This window comes from Emydura macquarii, unplaced genomic scaffold (genome assembly GCF_026122565.2).
Source record: "Emydura macquarii macquarii isolate MOO-44397 ecotype Brisbane River unplaced genomic scaffold, CSIRO-AGI_Emac_v2 contig_1790, whole genome shotgun sequence".
In the NCBI taxonomy this organism is placed as follows: Eukaryota; Metazoa; Chordata; order Testudines; family Chelidae; genus Emydura; species Emydura macquarii.
In genome coordinates, this window is record NW_027131927.1 from 628,944 (window position 1) to 644,962 (window position 16,019).

General features: G+C 61.0%; 1 protein-coding gene across 1 annotated transcript; it reads left to right on the forward strand.

Annotated features, from left to right (window-relative positions):
* Window positions 1–10,434: 10,434 nt before the first annotated feature.
* CKM (creatine kinase, M-type) lies at window positions 10,435–15,728 on the forward strand. The gene is made up of 8 exons (XM_067556529.1): window positions 10,435–10,563; window positions 11,890–12,102; window positions 12,753–12,907; window positions 13,161–13,293; window positions 13,693–13,864; window positions 14,423–14,546; window positions 15,059–15,248; window positions 15,479–15,728. Exons 2-8 carry the CDS (start codon window positions 11,910–11,912, stop codon window positions 15,655–15,657), a joined length of 1,146 nt encoding a protein of 381 aa, XP_067412630.1. The 5' UTR covers window positions 10,435–10,563; window positions 11,890–11,909; the 3' UTR covers window positions 15,658–15,728.
* Window positions 15,729–16,019: the final 291 nt, after the last annotated feature.

Here is a 16,019-nt window from a genome sequence, read left to right on the forward strand (position 1 = left end):
GCAGGTGCCGGTGTCTACTGAGGCTGACTCCGGCTCGGGGGCTGTTTAATTGCAGTGTAGACGTTTCCCCTCCCACCTCGCAGGGTCCCAGAGCCCAGGCTGCAGCCCTCCCATTACGCAGCCCCTCAGGGCTGGGCTGGCCGCTGGGTCTCCTTCGGGGCTGGGAGCCCAGCACGGCCCTCCAGTGGGGGAAGGCAGTCCAGGGGCTGGGCGGGGGCTGCTGGCCCCGCTGCTGGTTGAGGTGGGCCAGGAGGCACGGGCCAGACGATCCTGTGATGTCAGCTGGCAACCTGGGGCTTTGGCGCCCTTGCCCAACCTGTGCCGGAGCCAGGGACGCGGCGGGGCTCGTCCCCCCACGTCCTCACCCAAAGCCCGCCCTGCGCCCACGGGAGCTTCCCTGCCCCACAGCCAGACGGCAGCCCCAGGTCCTGCCCCAGGGGAGCTGGGAGAGGAATTCATGCAGAGGCTGATCGATGGACCCCTTGCTTGGGGGTGCACCCGCTGCCTTGTGTGCTGGGGGTGAGGGCCCGATCCTGCCCATGCAGCGTGCTGGGGGTGAGGGCCCGATCCTGCCCGGGCAGCATGTTGACGGTGCAATGCGTGAGGCCGGCTGGTCCGGTGCCTACGCCTGGTGCTGCGCTGGCTCCGTTGGGTGGCCTGTCAGGGCACCTCCTAAGGCAGCTTTTGGCCCAGGGCCCCCCCTTCTCCTCCCCAGCTGTTTCTTTTTATACCCCTGGCAGGGACCGTGCCCGTCATGTGAGTGTAACAGGGGCCTGTGTGGGGACAGATGGACGGACAGGTAGGACGTGGAACATGGGGCGGGCCCAGGCCCCATCAATCGCTGGCTCTGAGCTTTCCCGCCAGTCAGGGCTGCCACCAACCTCTAGCTGAGGGGTCGGGGGGGGGGGGGACGCCCCCCCCCCCCTCATGTCAGGCGCCTCCCGCAGTGCCCATGCTGGGGCTCCTCACCCCGTGCAGCTCCGTCCCGCAGCCCAGGCGCTCGCGTCTCAGGCTGGGGCTGGCCCAGTGTCTGATGCCGGCCACGCTGATCCCACGGGCGGGGGGGTGTGTTCTGCTGGCCAGGCATGAGCTGGGCCCCGCCGGGTTCGTCAGAGCCGTGGCGCCCATCCGCAGGGCAGGCGCTCCTACCCCTTGGCCGGCGTTCCCAGAGCCGCTGGCCTCCGTAAGAGTTGTCACGGAGCCCCAGGATCGGAGCAGCCTCGCGGAAGAAGCCGTCAGTGGGCCAGGCCCCCCAGGGGTCTCGCTCTCCGTCCCGGGCCAACCATGCGGCCTCCCCGCCTCCTCTCAGCTCCAGCCCCCCTGCCACACCCCACGAGCTCTGCCCAGCGGGTCCAGCCAGGCTCCTGGAAGAGCCTTGTCCCCCCCTGCAGAGACTGACCCCCCAGCCGGCATCTGCAGGGACACCTGCCCACGCTGGCAGCAGTCGGGTTTATCGGTCCTCGGAGCCCAGCATGGGACGTCCCAGGTTAGCGCCGAGACATGGAGATTAAAGCATTGTCCAGCCTGGTCAGCCCAGGCCCAGCTGAGCTGGAGTGTCCCCCATGACCGGGCTCTGTGTCTCTCGGTCTGACCTCCTTGGCCAGTTCCCAGGGGAGAGCCCCAGCTCCTTCTAGAGCCGGCTCTTACCCCCACCTCCCCATCCTTTGCTTTCTGCACCTCTGCCTGCCAGGTGTGTCCATCCAGGAGTCACTACAGCTGGTGTCTCTCTGGCCCCTTGTTGATCTGGCTCCTTAAAGACCCTCCATCCCCCCAGACAGGGAGGTGATATCCCCCCATCTGGATTTCTTAGGCTTCCCTGAGAGCAAACATCATCCCTCCCCCGCCACAGTAGCCATGCAACGTAAAGGGGGAAACTGAGGCACCCATACAAATAATACCAAAAATTCCCACTTCGTCACCGCATCCTGCAGCAATGAATTCCACAGGTCGGTGATCCCTTGGCTCTGTTGATTGCCTTCTAGTTTAACTAGTTTTCCCCAAGGAGAAATGGCATGTAGAGCCTCCTCCCCCCTCTGATGTCCCCCCACTGTGCCCCCTTGACTGCAACCCTGGGCTTGAGAAGTTGAACATGGCTTGAGGGCCCGGTTTGGCTCAGCCGGGATATTTGGACAGTAGTGCGGGTGCAGGCCCTCGCCTTCTGGGAGCGGCGTCAGGAAGGGATGGCTGGGGCCCTCCTGCCGCCGCGCTGCTGGAGCAAACTTTCCCCCATGCTCCCCCGCCCCCTGGCCAGGCCTCCATTGTTTGTCAGCAGGGAGGGCAGGCAGTGCCCTGGGCACTAGCTGGGTCCCAGGTCTCCCTAGAGGGGCTGGCCCCATTTCTGTCCTGGAGGACCCTCCCCATGCCCCCTGCACCATGGTGGGCCCTCGCTGCGCCAGTCAGGTGGAAAGGAGCAGGTGAGCCCCGGCTCCCCAGTCCCAGCGCCACGGATCCGATTCCCACAAATTGCTGCAGAGGCAGCTGCTGCAGGCGCTCACGGCCTGTCTCCCCGTTAGGAAGAAGCCGGGGGGCTGGGAAACCTGATCTGGGCTGTTTTAGGCTCAGGCCTGGGGCGCGGGGGCTGGCCTGAGGCTGCCAAGTTGCTTTGGCTCCCGGCCAGCTGCAGAGCAAGCGCAGGGTTGACATTGCTGCCTATATAAAGCGCTGGGCTGCCGGGCCCGCGGGGGGCGGGGGCCACGTGCTGACAAGCCTTCGCCCAGCTGCCCCGGCCCTGGGCTCCAAGCTGGCTGGGAGCTGGGCTGGCTGGGGGGAGGAGGGGGCTGGCCAGTCCGGTGGCAGTGCCAGACGAGGGGACAGGTTGGCTGGGGGATCTGGGGACAGGTGGGCTGGACAGTTCAGTGGCTGTGCTGGCTGAGGGGGGGCTGGGCAGACAGGAACTGGGCCCAGGCCGTGTATCCCAGCAGGCGGGTGGGACTGTGGCTGTGGCGGGGATCCTGGGGGGGGGGGTCACGTCTGAAGAGTTACAGCCCCGACCACTGGTCCCCATTGCCACAGCCAGAGGGCGAGGACCCCACGGGATCTGCTGGTGGGGGATGGAGCATGGCGACAGCACCTTCTATCCCCACCCTGACCCTCCAGGCTGGGGGCCCCCCCAGGCAGCCCCAGGACAGAGCGGGCTGGGGTCCCTCGTCCTTGGGTGCCCGTCACTTCCTCTCTGGGCACAGGGCAGCGTGGAGGAGCCAAGGCAAGGCTCTCTGTCTGGTGAGCCTGTGCCGGGGACCCCCAGATCTGGCTGGCTCAGAAACCGTGCCCCCCAGGCTTCCCCGACCCCAGCCTCTCTGCCCTTGTGAGGACATGGCGAGCACAGGGTGCCCGCCCCATGGGACACGCCCCCACCCCCCTGCCCCTCCAGCCTGCATGTGGCTAGAGGTGGTTGTACCTCCACCGTGGTCTCCGCTCTCCCCGCTTGGGGTGGTCCTGTCTGGCCATGACCCCCCTGACCTGATTCCGTCCTGCCGGTGGCCTAGCCCAGACGTGTCCCCCAAACTCTCCCATGCACACCCCCCAGGTCTCAGAGCAATACACTGAGGCTCGCTGAGGGTGCCCGACGCCCTGGCTGGGTGGGGTGGGTGCTCAGCGTCCTCGGGGGGGGGGCACAACCCACCCTTGCAGGGACACAGCCTGGGCGGGGTGGTTCTCCCCAGGAGGAATTTGATAACATGTATCCAGGGCACATGCCCACTGGGCCCTGCCCCAGGGGGAGGTGTGGGGGGAGTTCAGATTAGGGCGAGGGGCGGTTCCCACTCCCTAACCCAACTCTTTCCAGCACTGTGGCAGGGTCCCAGTGCCGGCTCGCCAGCCCCTCAGCTCCCTGCCCTCCAGTGGTGTTGGCCCCTCGCCGGTCCCCCTGCAGCCCCTGGGTGTGGGGTGCGGCTGGGGGAAGGCGGCGAGGCCGGGTGTGGGGCCCAGCAGAAAAGCACAAGCTAGAGCAGCCCCTGGCCCTGGACCCCAGATGCTAGCAGATATAGGGGGGGGACATCCCTCCTCGCCCCCCTCCCTGCCCCCCTCCCTGCCCTCCATCCTGAACCTACTTCCGCAGCCCTGGGTTCCCCCCAGCTTTGTTGATGCCTCTTAATCCTGACTCGTGGCTCCACAGCCTCAGCCTGGCTCCTTTTCTGCCCTTTTCTGGCTGCGGGGGGAGCGTTTCAGGGTCTTGTCTGAGTGTCCAGTTTGGGGCTAGGGGGCAGGGTGGCTCCAGTGATTTAATGCTGTGTCAGTGAACAGGTGCCAGGGCCATGGGCACCCGGGAACTCCCCATCACCCATAACCCTGCCATGGGCTGCTCAGCCATCTGCGGCATGGGGGGGGCCATATCCATGGGTCAGGGAGGGGCCTCTCGCTTCCCCCAGCAAGGAGCATCACGGCAGGGGGCCCTGCTTTTATCCACCACCATGGGGGAGATATCGGACAACTGGCCTCGCCTGCTATGGCAAATCTCCCTATTACGGCCCCTCCTTCCAGCTCAGCAGGCCGGGATTGAGGGATCCCAACAGAGCTGGGAGATGGGGGAGGCCAGGGCTGGGATAGCAGGGGGCTGTGGGTCAGGAGTGAGGGGCACCGGCAGAGCTGGGGGTGGGGGGAGCCCAAGGCTGGAAGAGTGGGATGCTGAAAGGCTGGCTGGAGCGTATGAATTAACCGTGTGCCCATGTTGCCAAGAAGGCTAATGGCATATTGGGCTGCATTAGTAGGAGCATTGCCAGCAGGTGGAGGGAAGTGATTGTTCCCCTCTATTCGGCACTGGTGAGGCCGCATTTGGAGTATTGTGTCCTGTTGTGGGCCCCTCAGTACAAGACAAATGTGAACAAATTGGAGATAGTCCAATGGAGGGCAACAAAAATGACGAGGGGGCTGGAGCACAGGACTTATAAGGAGAGGCTGAGGGAACTGGGCTTGTTTAGTCTGCAGAAGAGAAGAATGAGGGGGGATTTGTTAGCAGCCTTCAACTACCTGAAAGGGGGTTCCAGGGAGGATGGATCTAGACTGTTCTCAGTGGTGGCAAATAACAGAACAAGGAGCAACGGTCTCAAGTTGCAGTGCGGGAGGTCTAGGTTGGACATTAGGGAAAACTTTTTCACGAGGAGGCTGGTGAAGCACTGGAATGGGTTACCTAGGGAGGTGGTGGAATCTCCACCCGGAAAGACTTTTAAGGCCCAGCTTGACAAAGCCCTGGCTGGGATGGTTTAGTTGGGGTTAGTCCTGCTTTGAGCAGGGGGTTGGACTAGTTACCTCCTGAGGTCCCGTCCAACCCTCATCTTCTATAATTCTCATTAGACCAGCTTGCCCAGGCTCTGAGGTGTTGTCATTGTTCAGTCTCTGGCTTTCCTGAGCAGCTGCTTTCCCCTAACAAGCCTCCCTGACACGTGCTCTTAGCAGTGTTGTGGTCTGGTGCTGGAGCAGAACCTGCTAATGATCCCGGTCCATGTGCTCCCAGCACCTTCCATCCCAAAGCCCTTTGCAGACCACGCCCGAGAACCTCTGAGGCGGAATGGGGCGGAGGGTTAGCAGTGCACAGGGCAGTTCAGGGCCAGGGGTGGAGAGAATGCTCTTTCCATTCTGTCTGTATCTCTGGAGGATGTTAAACAGCAGCTATGAAAATCGGACATTTTTAAATCAGCAGGTCCAGATAACTTGCATCCAAGAGTTTTAGAAGAGCTGGCTGGGGTATTCCATGGACTGTTAATGTTGATTTTCAACAAGTCTTGGAGCACTGGGGAAGTTCTGGAAAACTGGAAGAAAGCTAATGTTGTGCTAATTTTAAAAAAGGGGAAATGGGATGCCCTGGGTAATTATAGGCCTGTCAGTCTGACATTGATCCTGGGCAACATAATGGAGTGGCTATGACATTACCCAGGGTACAATCTGGACCAAGGAAGAGCTGGGGCCCTCATGTCTCCCATCTGGGGTGCCTTTTACACAGCTTCACTGTGAAAGGTACCACTCCTGGTCTGCTCACACACAGCGGCCACCATGTAAATCATGACCACCTATACAGTATGAGTTCTACAGCCGGCTACTCTGGGATTACACTGCAGGGCAACACCAGTCCCAGACTTTCCCCAGAAATGTGCGTCTTGTACTGCCCAGCACCCTCCTGAACAATACAAGCTCTTATCCAGTCCATCATTTTATTAACAGGAAAGGAAATGCACAAACCCTGTTATCCCAGATGGAGTTTCCCAAACACTTCATTCCAAACACACTGGTTTAGATAAAACCCATGTATTAACTACAGAAAGACAGATTTTAAGTGATCACGAGTCATGAGGCATAAAAGTCAGAACTGGTTACAAGAAAATAAAAGTAAATTGCAACTAATACCCAACGTACCAAGCGATGTGAATTCAGAGCAAAAATCTCTCGCATCTCATGGTCCAGCAGTCTTACTGGCTGAATCTTTCAGTTAGGAGCCTGCGCCCAATCCAAAGATATTTCCTTTGTTCTTCAGGTGTTGTGGGTGCCGTGGGTATAGAGAAAAGCACCCCTCCTCGCTTCTTTTATAATCCTTTCTCTTCATTGAGAATCATTTCCAGCTGAGGTTCATGAGATGGAAAATCTGTGGGGACGGGACCTCCCGCTGTTCTTTGCCACCCACACCCTCTTTCCTGCCAGAGAATGGCCACGTAACCAGGTGATGATCCACTGGATTTTGTGGACACCTGGCTGAGGCGCCAGCTAACCTTTTGTCTCTGGGGAACTGGTTCGGGACTGCTCCCCCTGGACTTGGACCATGTCTAATAACACCATACAGAGGAATCTTATAACTTCACATACAACGTTGCCACAGGTATTTTACCAGGATGACGCTGATCAGTAAATTAGGAGTTTTCAATGATACCTCACAAGGCATACTTTATATGAAATGTATCATGGTCTTGTAAATGGAGTGAACGTAGGGGCACAGACTGTCACAGTGGCTGACAGGGAACTAAAGGAGGGTAATGTAATTACTGCCAATCAACAGGGGTTTGTGGGAGATAGATCCTGTCAAACTAACCTGCTATCTGTTTTTGATGTGATTATAAACTTGGTTGATAAAGGTCATAGTGTCAATGTGCTATGCATAGAGGCGTTTGACTTAGTTACCTCACGACATTCAGATTAAAGAAAAGAATGATCTAAAACAGCGGTTCTCAACCTTTTTTTCCCGAGTACCACTCGGGCCAGGTACAGTCAGGTCAAGTACCACTTGACCCGACTGTACCCGACCCGAGTACCACCGGGAAAAAAAAGGGAGGGGACTTGCGGCGGGGTTTCACGGCGGTGGCGGGAGGAGACAGGCGGAAACAATACCCGCTGCCGAAACCCTTCCACTGTTTCCCCATTTTTGGCGGCAGGATTTCACACGGGCGGGTGGGAGGGCCCTTCCGGCGGCGGCGGATTCAGCGGCGCGCGTACCACCCAGCCGTCCGGTAAGTACCACCGGTGGTACGCGTACCACTGGTTGAGAACCGCTGATCTAAAACGAACATTACATACATTAAAAGCTGCTAATGGATAGGTCTAAAATTTAACTTATAAACAGCGAATCATCATCGAGCATGTGTGTTTCCACTGGGGTCCCTTGGTTCTTGGCCCTACGCTACTTAGCATTTTTATCAAACACCTGAGAGAAAACATAAAATCATCACTGATAAAATTTGCAGCTGACTCAAAAATTGGGGTGGGGGGGTGGTAAATAATGAAGAGGACAGGTCACTGACACAGAGTGATCTGAGCTGCTTGGGAAAGTGGGCACAAGCAAACAATGTGTTTTAATATGGCTAGATGTAAATGTGCACATCTAGGAAGAAAGAATGCAGACTTACAGGATGGGGAACTCTATCCTGGGAAGCCGTGACTCGGAAAAAGATTTGGGGATGGTGGCGGAGAATCAGCAGAATATGAGCTCTCAGTGAGCTGTGCAAAAAGAGCTGATGCAGGGGGTTCTCATACTAGGAGGCGCGAGGTTATGACATGGGGGTCACAAGCACACGCCCGAAACAGAGAGCAAGTGCTATAAAATATATCATTTAAATCAAGCGTTTTAGAAAATGACACCCACCTTTCTGTTGCAGGGCAGGGTATTTACTTCAGAGAGCATTGCAAACGTACGACGCAGCGATCGCTGTTCCCAAACAAGAGACAGATTTGTATCATCCCCACTTTAAGGAAATTGGACCCTGGGGATTGCAGTATTGTGCCTGCAGCTTTGTTGTCCTGAAACTCAAAAGATGGGACTGAGACAACATTAGAGGATTGGATTGTTCAGCAGCAGAAGAGCTGCATGAAACTGCAGGCCAATCAGAACGCAGAGATCAGCCAAAAAAAAAGAGTAATTTATAATTTACCAGACACACACGCAAGCAGGGGCAGTGCTGGGGCGGGGGCTATAGCCCCCCCCCCAAATGTGCCTATAGCCCCCCCCCCAATGTGCCTTAGCTCCCCTGTAGCCACCCCTCCCAGCACAAAGGTCAAACACTACGCAGAAGGAAGCGTGGAATGGTATAGCATTGCCCCCTTTACTTCTGCAGTTTGGCAGTGGGGCGGCTCGGGCATCCGGCCAGCAGCTGCCACTGTCCGGCCACCCAGATCTGAAAGCAGGGCCTCCCGCCAGCCGCAGCGCAGAAGTGAGGGTGGCGATGGGACACGACCTCTGCTCTGAAAAGTGATATTGACAAAGTTTTTTTGCATCTCACCCCGCCCCCCATCCCCAGGATTAAACAGTAACTATTTAATTTCTGCTTATAACAATAAGGCAATAAATATGCGTTTTAGTCTTAATTTAAAAGTGGTGAGAGAAGGCAAAGTCATTTTAAACAATAGGGTTATTAATTTAGCATTTAAAGTAGTGTTAAATATAAAAAATGTGTTTTTAATTTATACGGGGGGTAGCACTCAGAGGCTTGCTGTCTGAAAGGGGTCGCCAGTACAAAAAGTTTGAGAGCCACTGATCTAATGCGATCCTGGGAATCTCGAGTAGAAGCAGAGAGCTTAGTTTCCCTCTGTATTTGGCTCTGGTGCAACCACTGCTGGGATCCCATGTCCAATTCTGGTGCCCACCAGTCAAGAAGGATGTGGATAAATTGGAGAGGGGTCAGAGAACAGCCACGAGAACGACCGAACAATCAGAAAACCTGCCTTATAGTGAAAGACCCAAGGAGCGCGATCTGTCAGTTTCACAAAGCGAAGGTTAAGGGGTGATTTGATCACAGCCTGCTCTGTCAGCATCTACGTGGGGAACAAATATTTAAAAATGGGCTCGTCAGGGTAGCCGAGGAAGGTCAAACAGGATCCAATGGCTGGAAGTTGAAGTTAGACCTATTCAGACAGGAAATAAGGTGTAAATTTAGAAGAGTGAGAACCATTAACCGTTGGAGCAACTTACCAAGGGTTGTGGTGGATTCTCCAGCACTGACAGTTTTTAAATCCAGATGGGCTGGGTTTTTTTTTAAAAAGCTTCTGCTCTAGGATTTGTTTGGGGGCAGTTCTCTGGCCTGAGTTATCCAGGGGGTCAGACTGGAGGATCACACTGGTCCCTCCTGGCCGTGGAATTGATGGGTCTGTGTCCGACTGGAGGTGCGGGTGGAATTGGCTAGGACGGCGGGGCTGATGCCCAGCCAACCGGGGAAATGTCGTGAGAAGTTTTAATGATCTTGAATGGCCAGATGCCCCCTGAGGGAAGGGTGCTGCACCGGTCGGTGAGACCAAGCAGGGCTGTGGGGCCTGGAACCTGCCCTGCCAGGCACCTAGCACAGGTGGGCTTATCCCTGGGGCACGTTCATTTCAGTGTTCAACAGGCAGAGTGGGGTCCAGTGAGCTTTCCTTGAGGGTCTCCCACCCAGATCCTGACCCAGCCTAGCTGGGGAGATCAGAGAAGATGATCTGTGGAACTCATTGCCAGGGGATATTGTGAAGGCCAAAAGCATAACTGGGTTCAAAACAGAATGAGGTCAGTTCCTGGAGGGTTGATCCATCAGTGGCTATTCGCCGAGATGGTCAGGGACACAACCCCATGCTCTGGATGTCCCTAGCCTCTGATTGCTGGGACTGGATGACAAGTGGTGGATCACTCGATAATTGCCTCTTCTGTTCATTCCCTCCGGCATGGGCTATTCGGATCGAGCTGATTGGCCAGAGCCCCCCGGCAATGGGAAACCAGTGGATGCTGCGGTGCTGGGGAACAGGACCTCAGACGCCAGCTCAGAGGGGCCCTCAGCTCAGGGTTGCGGCCCAAGGGGTGGTGGTTGGGACGGACCCAGCCGTCCACACTGCAGCAGCTGGGATTTCTCCCCGTGCTGTTTGTCTGTTTTGCTGGTCTCTGGGATACCACTGGGCCGAGATTCTGCAGCCCCGGGCCCCGAGCCAGGCCAGCTGGAGACATCCCCAAATTTTGCGCTGGGTTGGGAGCCGTGGTGTCCAATCCGGGCCAGCTGGCTGCTCGGTGCCGACCAATGGGAGCCGGGCACAGGGTATATATGGGCAGCTCCCCCGGCAGTCGTCCTGGGTCACCTGTTGCGCTGGAGTAGAGGAGGCCACGCCGTGCCGTTCCCTCGTTCTGCTGATCAGGTAACCCCTGCTGCGGGCGGGCGGGCGCATGGGTGGGCGTGTGGGTGGGCGCCTGCAGCCGCGAGGCAGCAGCTGAGAGAGCCCAAGAGGGGGATGGACAGGAGCAGGTGTCTGTGCCTCCCCCGTCTCCTGCTGCGTCCTCAGGCAGGGCAAGCAGAGAGCCCCTGGGAGCTGCCGGGCAGGAGCTGGGGGTGCCTGGGCTGGGTGGATGGGTGCTGGGCACGCCCAGGCTAGGGGGGAACAGGGGAAAAGGGGCCGTGTGGGGTGCAGCATGCAGGGGGCATCAAATGGCAGTGCCCCAGTCCTTTCATGGAGGGAAGGGGAAGCTCCTCAATGGGGAAAGCGAGGACACGGCAGGGTGGTTGGCGGCCGTGGTGCCCCCATTGAGGCAGAGGGGCTGCAGGGCCAGTGGTTGGTGCTTGGGGCATGCCTGGGGATGGCACTGGGTTACTGGTGTCCTGTGTGACCCTGGCAGCGTCTCTGGGTCCCGTGGGGCTCGTGGGGGTGGGGAGGGAGCTGTGTGCAGGGTCCCTCCGCTCCCACAGCCCTGTCGGCTGGTGCCCCTGCGCCCTGATATCCGACCCTGGCAGGTCCTGACTCCAGGAGGCCTGACTCCTGGCAAATGCCGCCCCTGGAATGTGGACTCAGCTGGCAGCTGCGGCTCCTCCCGGCAAGTGCCTGGGCCCTCCCGGGACGAGGGCAGGGGCTAAATATAACCGCCCCGGAGCAGCAGCTGAAAACCAACCCAACTTTCCATTGGCAGCAACTAGATACGTCCCATCCCCCCCCCACGCCCTCCCCACACTCCTGGGTACCTCCCTTCCCGGGCATCCCCTCTGACCTCTGCCTGCAGCTGGGCAGTTCCCCTGGGCACGCTGGCTGCCATCGGGCTCTGCCCAGGGACTTCCTGCCCTCCTGCCGGGGGGTCGGCTGTGGGCACCCCAGAAACCCGAGTTCTTGCCTGGGGAGAGCACCCCCTGCTGGCACGAGGGCCTGGTAGGTTTCCATGGCCCAGGGAGGGCCCAGAGCCCCCACATCGACCTTCAGGCTTGGGGGCACCCTGACTTGGGGGCCTCTGCCCCCCAGGAGACTCCAGGCTGCCGTGATGGCTAGTGCCACTAACTCGGGCCCTGGAGGGGTCAGCAGGAATGTACCCGTCTGTCTGGGGCACAGCTATGGCCCCCCAGGTGGGTGGGGAGATGGGTTTGGGAGGCTTGTGGAATCAGCCTCCTGGGCATGGCAGGGGGGGGGGGGCTTTATCCAGTGGCCCTTGGCTCTAGGGGGGCTGCCCTGTCTGGGGGACTCAGCAGGCCCCTGTCCCTGCAGGACTCGCCCCCGCCGCCACCATGCCGTTCGGGAACACCCACAACAAGTACAAGCTGAACTTCTCGGCGGAGGAGGAGTTCCCCGACCTCAGCAAGCACAACAACCACATGGCCAAGGCCCTCACCCTGGACATCTACAAGAAGCTGCGGGACAAGGAGACCCCCAGCGGCTTCACCCTTGATGACATCATCCAGACCGGGGTGGACAACCCAGGTGGGTGCTGGCTGAGCCCCAGCCCAGGGGTGGGCCAGGGTTCCCTGCCCCTTGGCAGTGCCACCCCCTGTGGGTCTCTCGCTGCTTCGGGCCCAATCCCAGCCGGGCATCGCGGCCGCTGTCTTCAGCAGCCTGCGCATTGACCCCCCCCCCCAGGAACCTCCCCCCCGCACCAGTGGCACTGAGCAACCCAGCACAATAAGCCGGGATGGGTCCCCTAGGCTGGGAGGTGCCTGTCACTGAGCGGGGCGAGGACCCTGCAGACACCTGGCGTTTAGCTCTTGGCCCCTGGGGGGAGCTGGGGGCCACACGGAGAAGTTTGCCAGAGATCGTCCTCCCCCGCCCCCCCAGCCACCCTGCGTCCCACGGCCTCCCGACACGGCCGGCCGGGTGCTGGTCTGAGCAAGGACAGAGGGACAGGGCGGGCGGGGGTTGCAGGGTGACCCCTGAACCTGGTGCAGATGGGCTGAGCCGTTCCTGCCCCATCCCCGACACCTGCCACTGCCCAGGGGGCCACCCCCTGGCTAGGGACTGGGCCCAGCTCATCTACCCAGGAGCAGCGTGGATGCCATAGGGCCCGGCCCCCTGCGCTCCATGCTCCCCTGCGCCCTGCCCCATCTGCCCAGCCTAACCCCCCGTGCTGCCCGCAGGGCATCCCTTCATCATGACGGTGGGCTGCGTGGCCGGGGACGAGGAGTCCTACGTGGTCTTCAAGGACCTGTTTGACCCCGTCATCCAGGACCGGCACGGCGGCTACAAACCCACGGACAAGCACAAGACCGACCTGAACCACGAGAACTTGAAGGTGCGAGCGGGGGAGGAAGAGGAGCTGGGGGGAGGGGGGGCTGTGGTGGGGGATGGAGCGGGAGAGGGGTTGGGGGGGGCTGTGGCGGGGGAGGGGAGCTGTGACGGGGGGGATGGAGTGAGGGAGGGACCCAACTCAGCCGGGGGCTGGCGGCTCCGGCGGGGCCCAGGTGCTCTGGGGACCCAGGTGGGGGCCGAGCCGTGGGGCCCGTCCCGGGGTGTTGAAGGGTCCGGTTCCCTTCTGCCTTGTGCAGGGTGGTGACGACTTGGACCCCAACTACGTGCTGAGTAGCCGGGTGCGCACGGGACGCAGCATCAAGGGGTACACGCTGCCCCCCCACTGCAGCCGCGGGGAGCGCCGTGCCATCGAGAAGCACTCTGTTACCGGTAAGGGGGCTGGGGGGCATGGCCCGGGGGACACTGCGCCAGGGACCCATCCTAGCACTCGCCCATTACCTAACATGGATGGGGGGGGGGAAGGGACAGGCTGGGGGGTGGGGCACCTGCAGGCCAGGCCTCAGGGCTGACGTTTGGGGGAGGGTTCCCCACGGGCTGGATGCTGGGGAGTGGGGTGCTGGGGGGGGGGGGGAGGGTTGGCCGCTGGGTGCAAAGGAGTGGGGCACTGGGTGCCAGGGAGCAGGGCAGTGGGGCGCTGAGGGGGGTTGGGCACGGGGGGGGGGGGACTGGGTGCAGGGGAGCGGAGGGGTTGGGTGCTGCAGGGCCGAGGCGCCATGGGGCTGGGGAGTGGGGCCAGGACCGGGGCTGACCCCCCATCTCGTGCCCTAGCTCTGAACAGCCTGAGCGGGGAGTTCAAGGGCAAGTACTACCCGCTGAAGGACATGAGCGACCAGGAGCAGCAGCAGCTCATCGACGATCACTTCCTCTTCGACAAGCCTGTCTCGCCTCTGCTGCTGGCCTCGGGCATGGGCCGTGACTGGCCCGACGCCAGGGGCATATGGTGAGCACCACGGCCCCCCCCCCTGCGCCCCTGGAGGGAGAGCCTGGGCCTGGGGGACCGGAGCTAGGACTCCTGGGTCCTCTCCCTGACTCTGGGTGGGTAGCGGGGTCTAATGGTTAGAGCCATGTGGGGTCGGGAGCCAGGACTCCTGGGTTCTACACACAGCTCTGTAATGTGTACCCCCTTCCCTACTGGGGGGGGGTCTGACAGCAAACACACTGGGGTGTCTCTCGGGGAAGGACGCCCTGCAGTGCATCCATACCTGCCCTGCTCAGAGTGGCCCTGCAGCCCAGTGGGTACGAGACGGACTGGCAGACACTGGCCCAACGGACAGGGCCCTTTGCCCAGGTCTGCAGCAGCTGTGCCAAGCGGGTGCGGGGCACTGCCTGGCCTGCTGGGGTGGGTGAGAGTTAACTGGGGGCGAATGGGGCAGGGCTTGGGGGCTGGAAGGCATCCTGGCCCTGGGGCATGCTGGCTGTGCCAGGCTGGGCAGAGGGGCCATGCCAGGGCTCAGGCTGTGCCGGTGCCAACCCCCGCCGCCCCCCCTCTGTGTCGCAGGCACAACGACAACAAGACCTTCCTGGTGTGGGTGAACGAGGAGGACCATCTGCGCGTCATCTCCATGGAGAAGGGCGGCAACATGAAGGAGGTCTTCCGGCGCTTCTGCGTCGGGCTGCAGAAGGTGAGCGCCTGGCGCGCCGCAGAGCTGGGGAAGGGCCCAGGAGTCCTGGCTACCAGCCCCCCTCTAACCACTAGACCCCACTCTCCTCCCAGGGCCGGGGATAGAACCCAGGAGTTCTGGCTTCCCACGCTCTGACCGCTGGACTCCCCTCCCAGAACTGGGACAGAACCCAGGAGTCCGGGCTCCCAGTCCCCCCCACGCCTAGCGCTGGGAGGGGTTGGATGGGGGAGGGCCAGCCAGCTGGTGTACGGGCACACGCCAGGCTAATGCAGGCATGGCCCCACTGGTGGAGCGTTTCCTGGGGGAGATGCCCGTTGCCCTGGGACCCTGAGTTTGGAGCAGCTGCTTCCTCTTCTTCCCTGCCCAGCTCTGGTGCCAGCTGGCGGGGGCAGCCCTGGCCCTGGCTGGGATTGTTAGAAGGCGGCTAAGCTGGCCCAGTCTTGGAGGGGCTGGTCCTGGCTGGGGGAACCCTGGGGGAGCTGGGCTGATGGGCTCCGCTCCCTGCCTGGCAGATTGAGGAGATCTTCAAGAAGGCCGGCCACCCCTTCATGTGGAACGAACACCTGGGCTACGTGCTGACCTGCCCGTCCAACCTGGGCACTGGCCTGCGGGGCGGGGTCCACGTCAAGCTCCCCCACCTCAGCAAGCACCCCAAGTTCGAGGAGACCCTCAAGAGGCTGCGGCTGCAGAAGCGTGGCACAGGTGAGGGGTGGGGGCAGCGCTGGGGGCACGGGTGAGGGGTGGGGAGGGGGGCAGCTGCATAGGGGGCCTCCCAGGGCCTGGCGGCTGGGCTCAGAGTCCAGGCTGGGGTGGAGGGTGGAGTGGGTTGGCAGGACTTGGAGGCTGGCGAGGCCAGTTCCCATGCTGGAGGGGGGGGCAGGCGGCAGTGGGGTCTGGGCTGTGGCTGAGCTGCGTGGCCCCGTGCCCCACAGGCGGCGTGGACACCGAGGCCGTGGGCGCCGTGTTCGACATCTCCAACGCCGACCGGCTGGGCTTCTCCGAGGTGGAGCAGGTGCAGATGGTGGTGGACGGGGTGAAGCTCATGGTGGAGATGGAGAAGAAGCTGGAGAAGGGCCAGGCCATCGACGACATGATCCCAGCTCAGAAGTAGGCGCCCGTCCCCACCCACCACCCCTGCCAGCGGGCGCGTGTGACCTAATAAAGTAACGAGGGCCGCCCGGCCGCCTGCGCTGTGTCCATGGGGATTCTGGCGAGAGGGCGGGCAGGGGCTACAGCCTGTAAGTCCTGGCGGGCTAGTGGGCGGCATGGCCCAGTGCCCGACACGGGGCTCTAGTGCACGGGTCGCTCCCCCAGTTCCAGTGCTCTGGGGAATGTGGGGCAGGAACTGCGTCTTCCTCCCCCCCCCCCCCAGGCCAGTGCTACACAGAGAGCTGGGAGGGCCCAGCAGGCCTGTGCCTGAAATTGGAGGGGGACCCACGCCTGGCTAGGGCAGGCAAGCAGGGCGGGCACCGG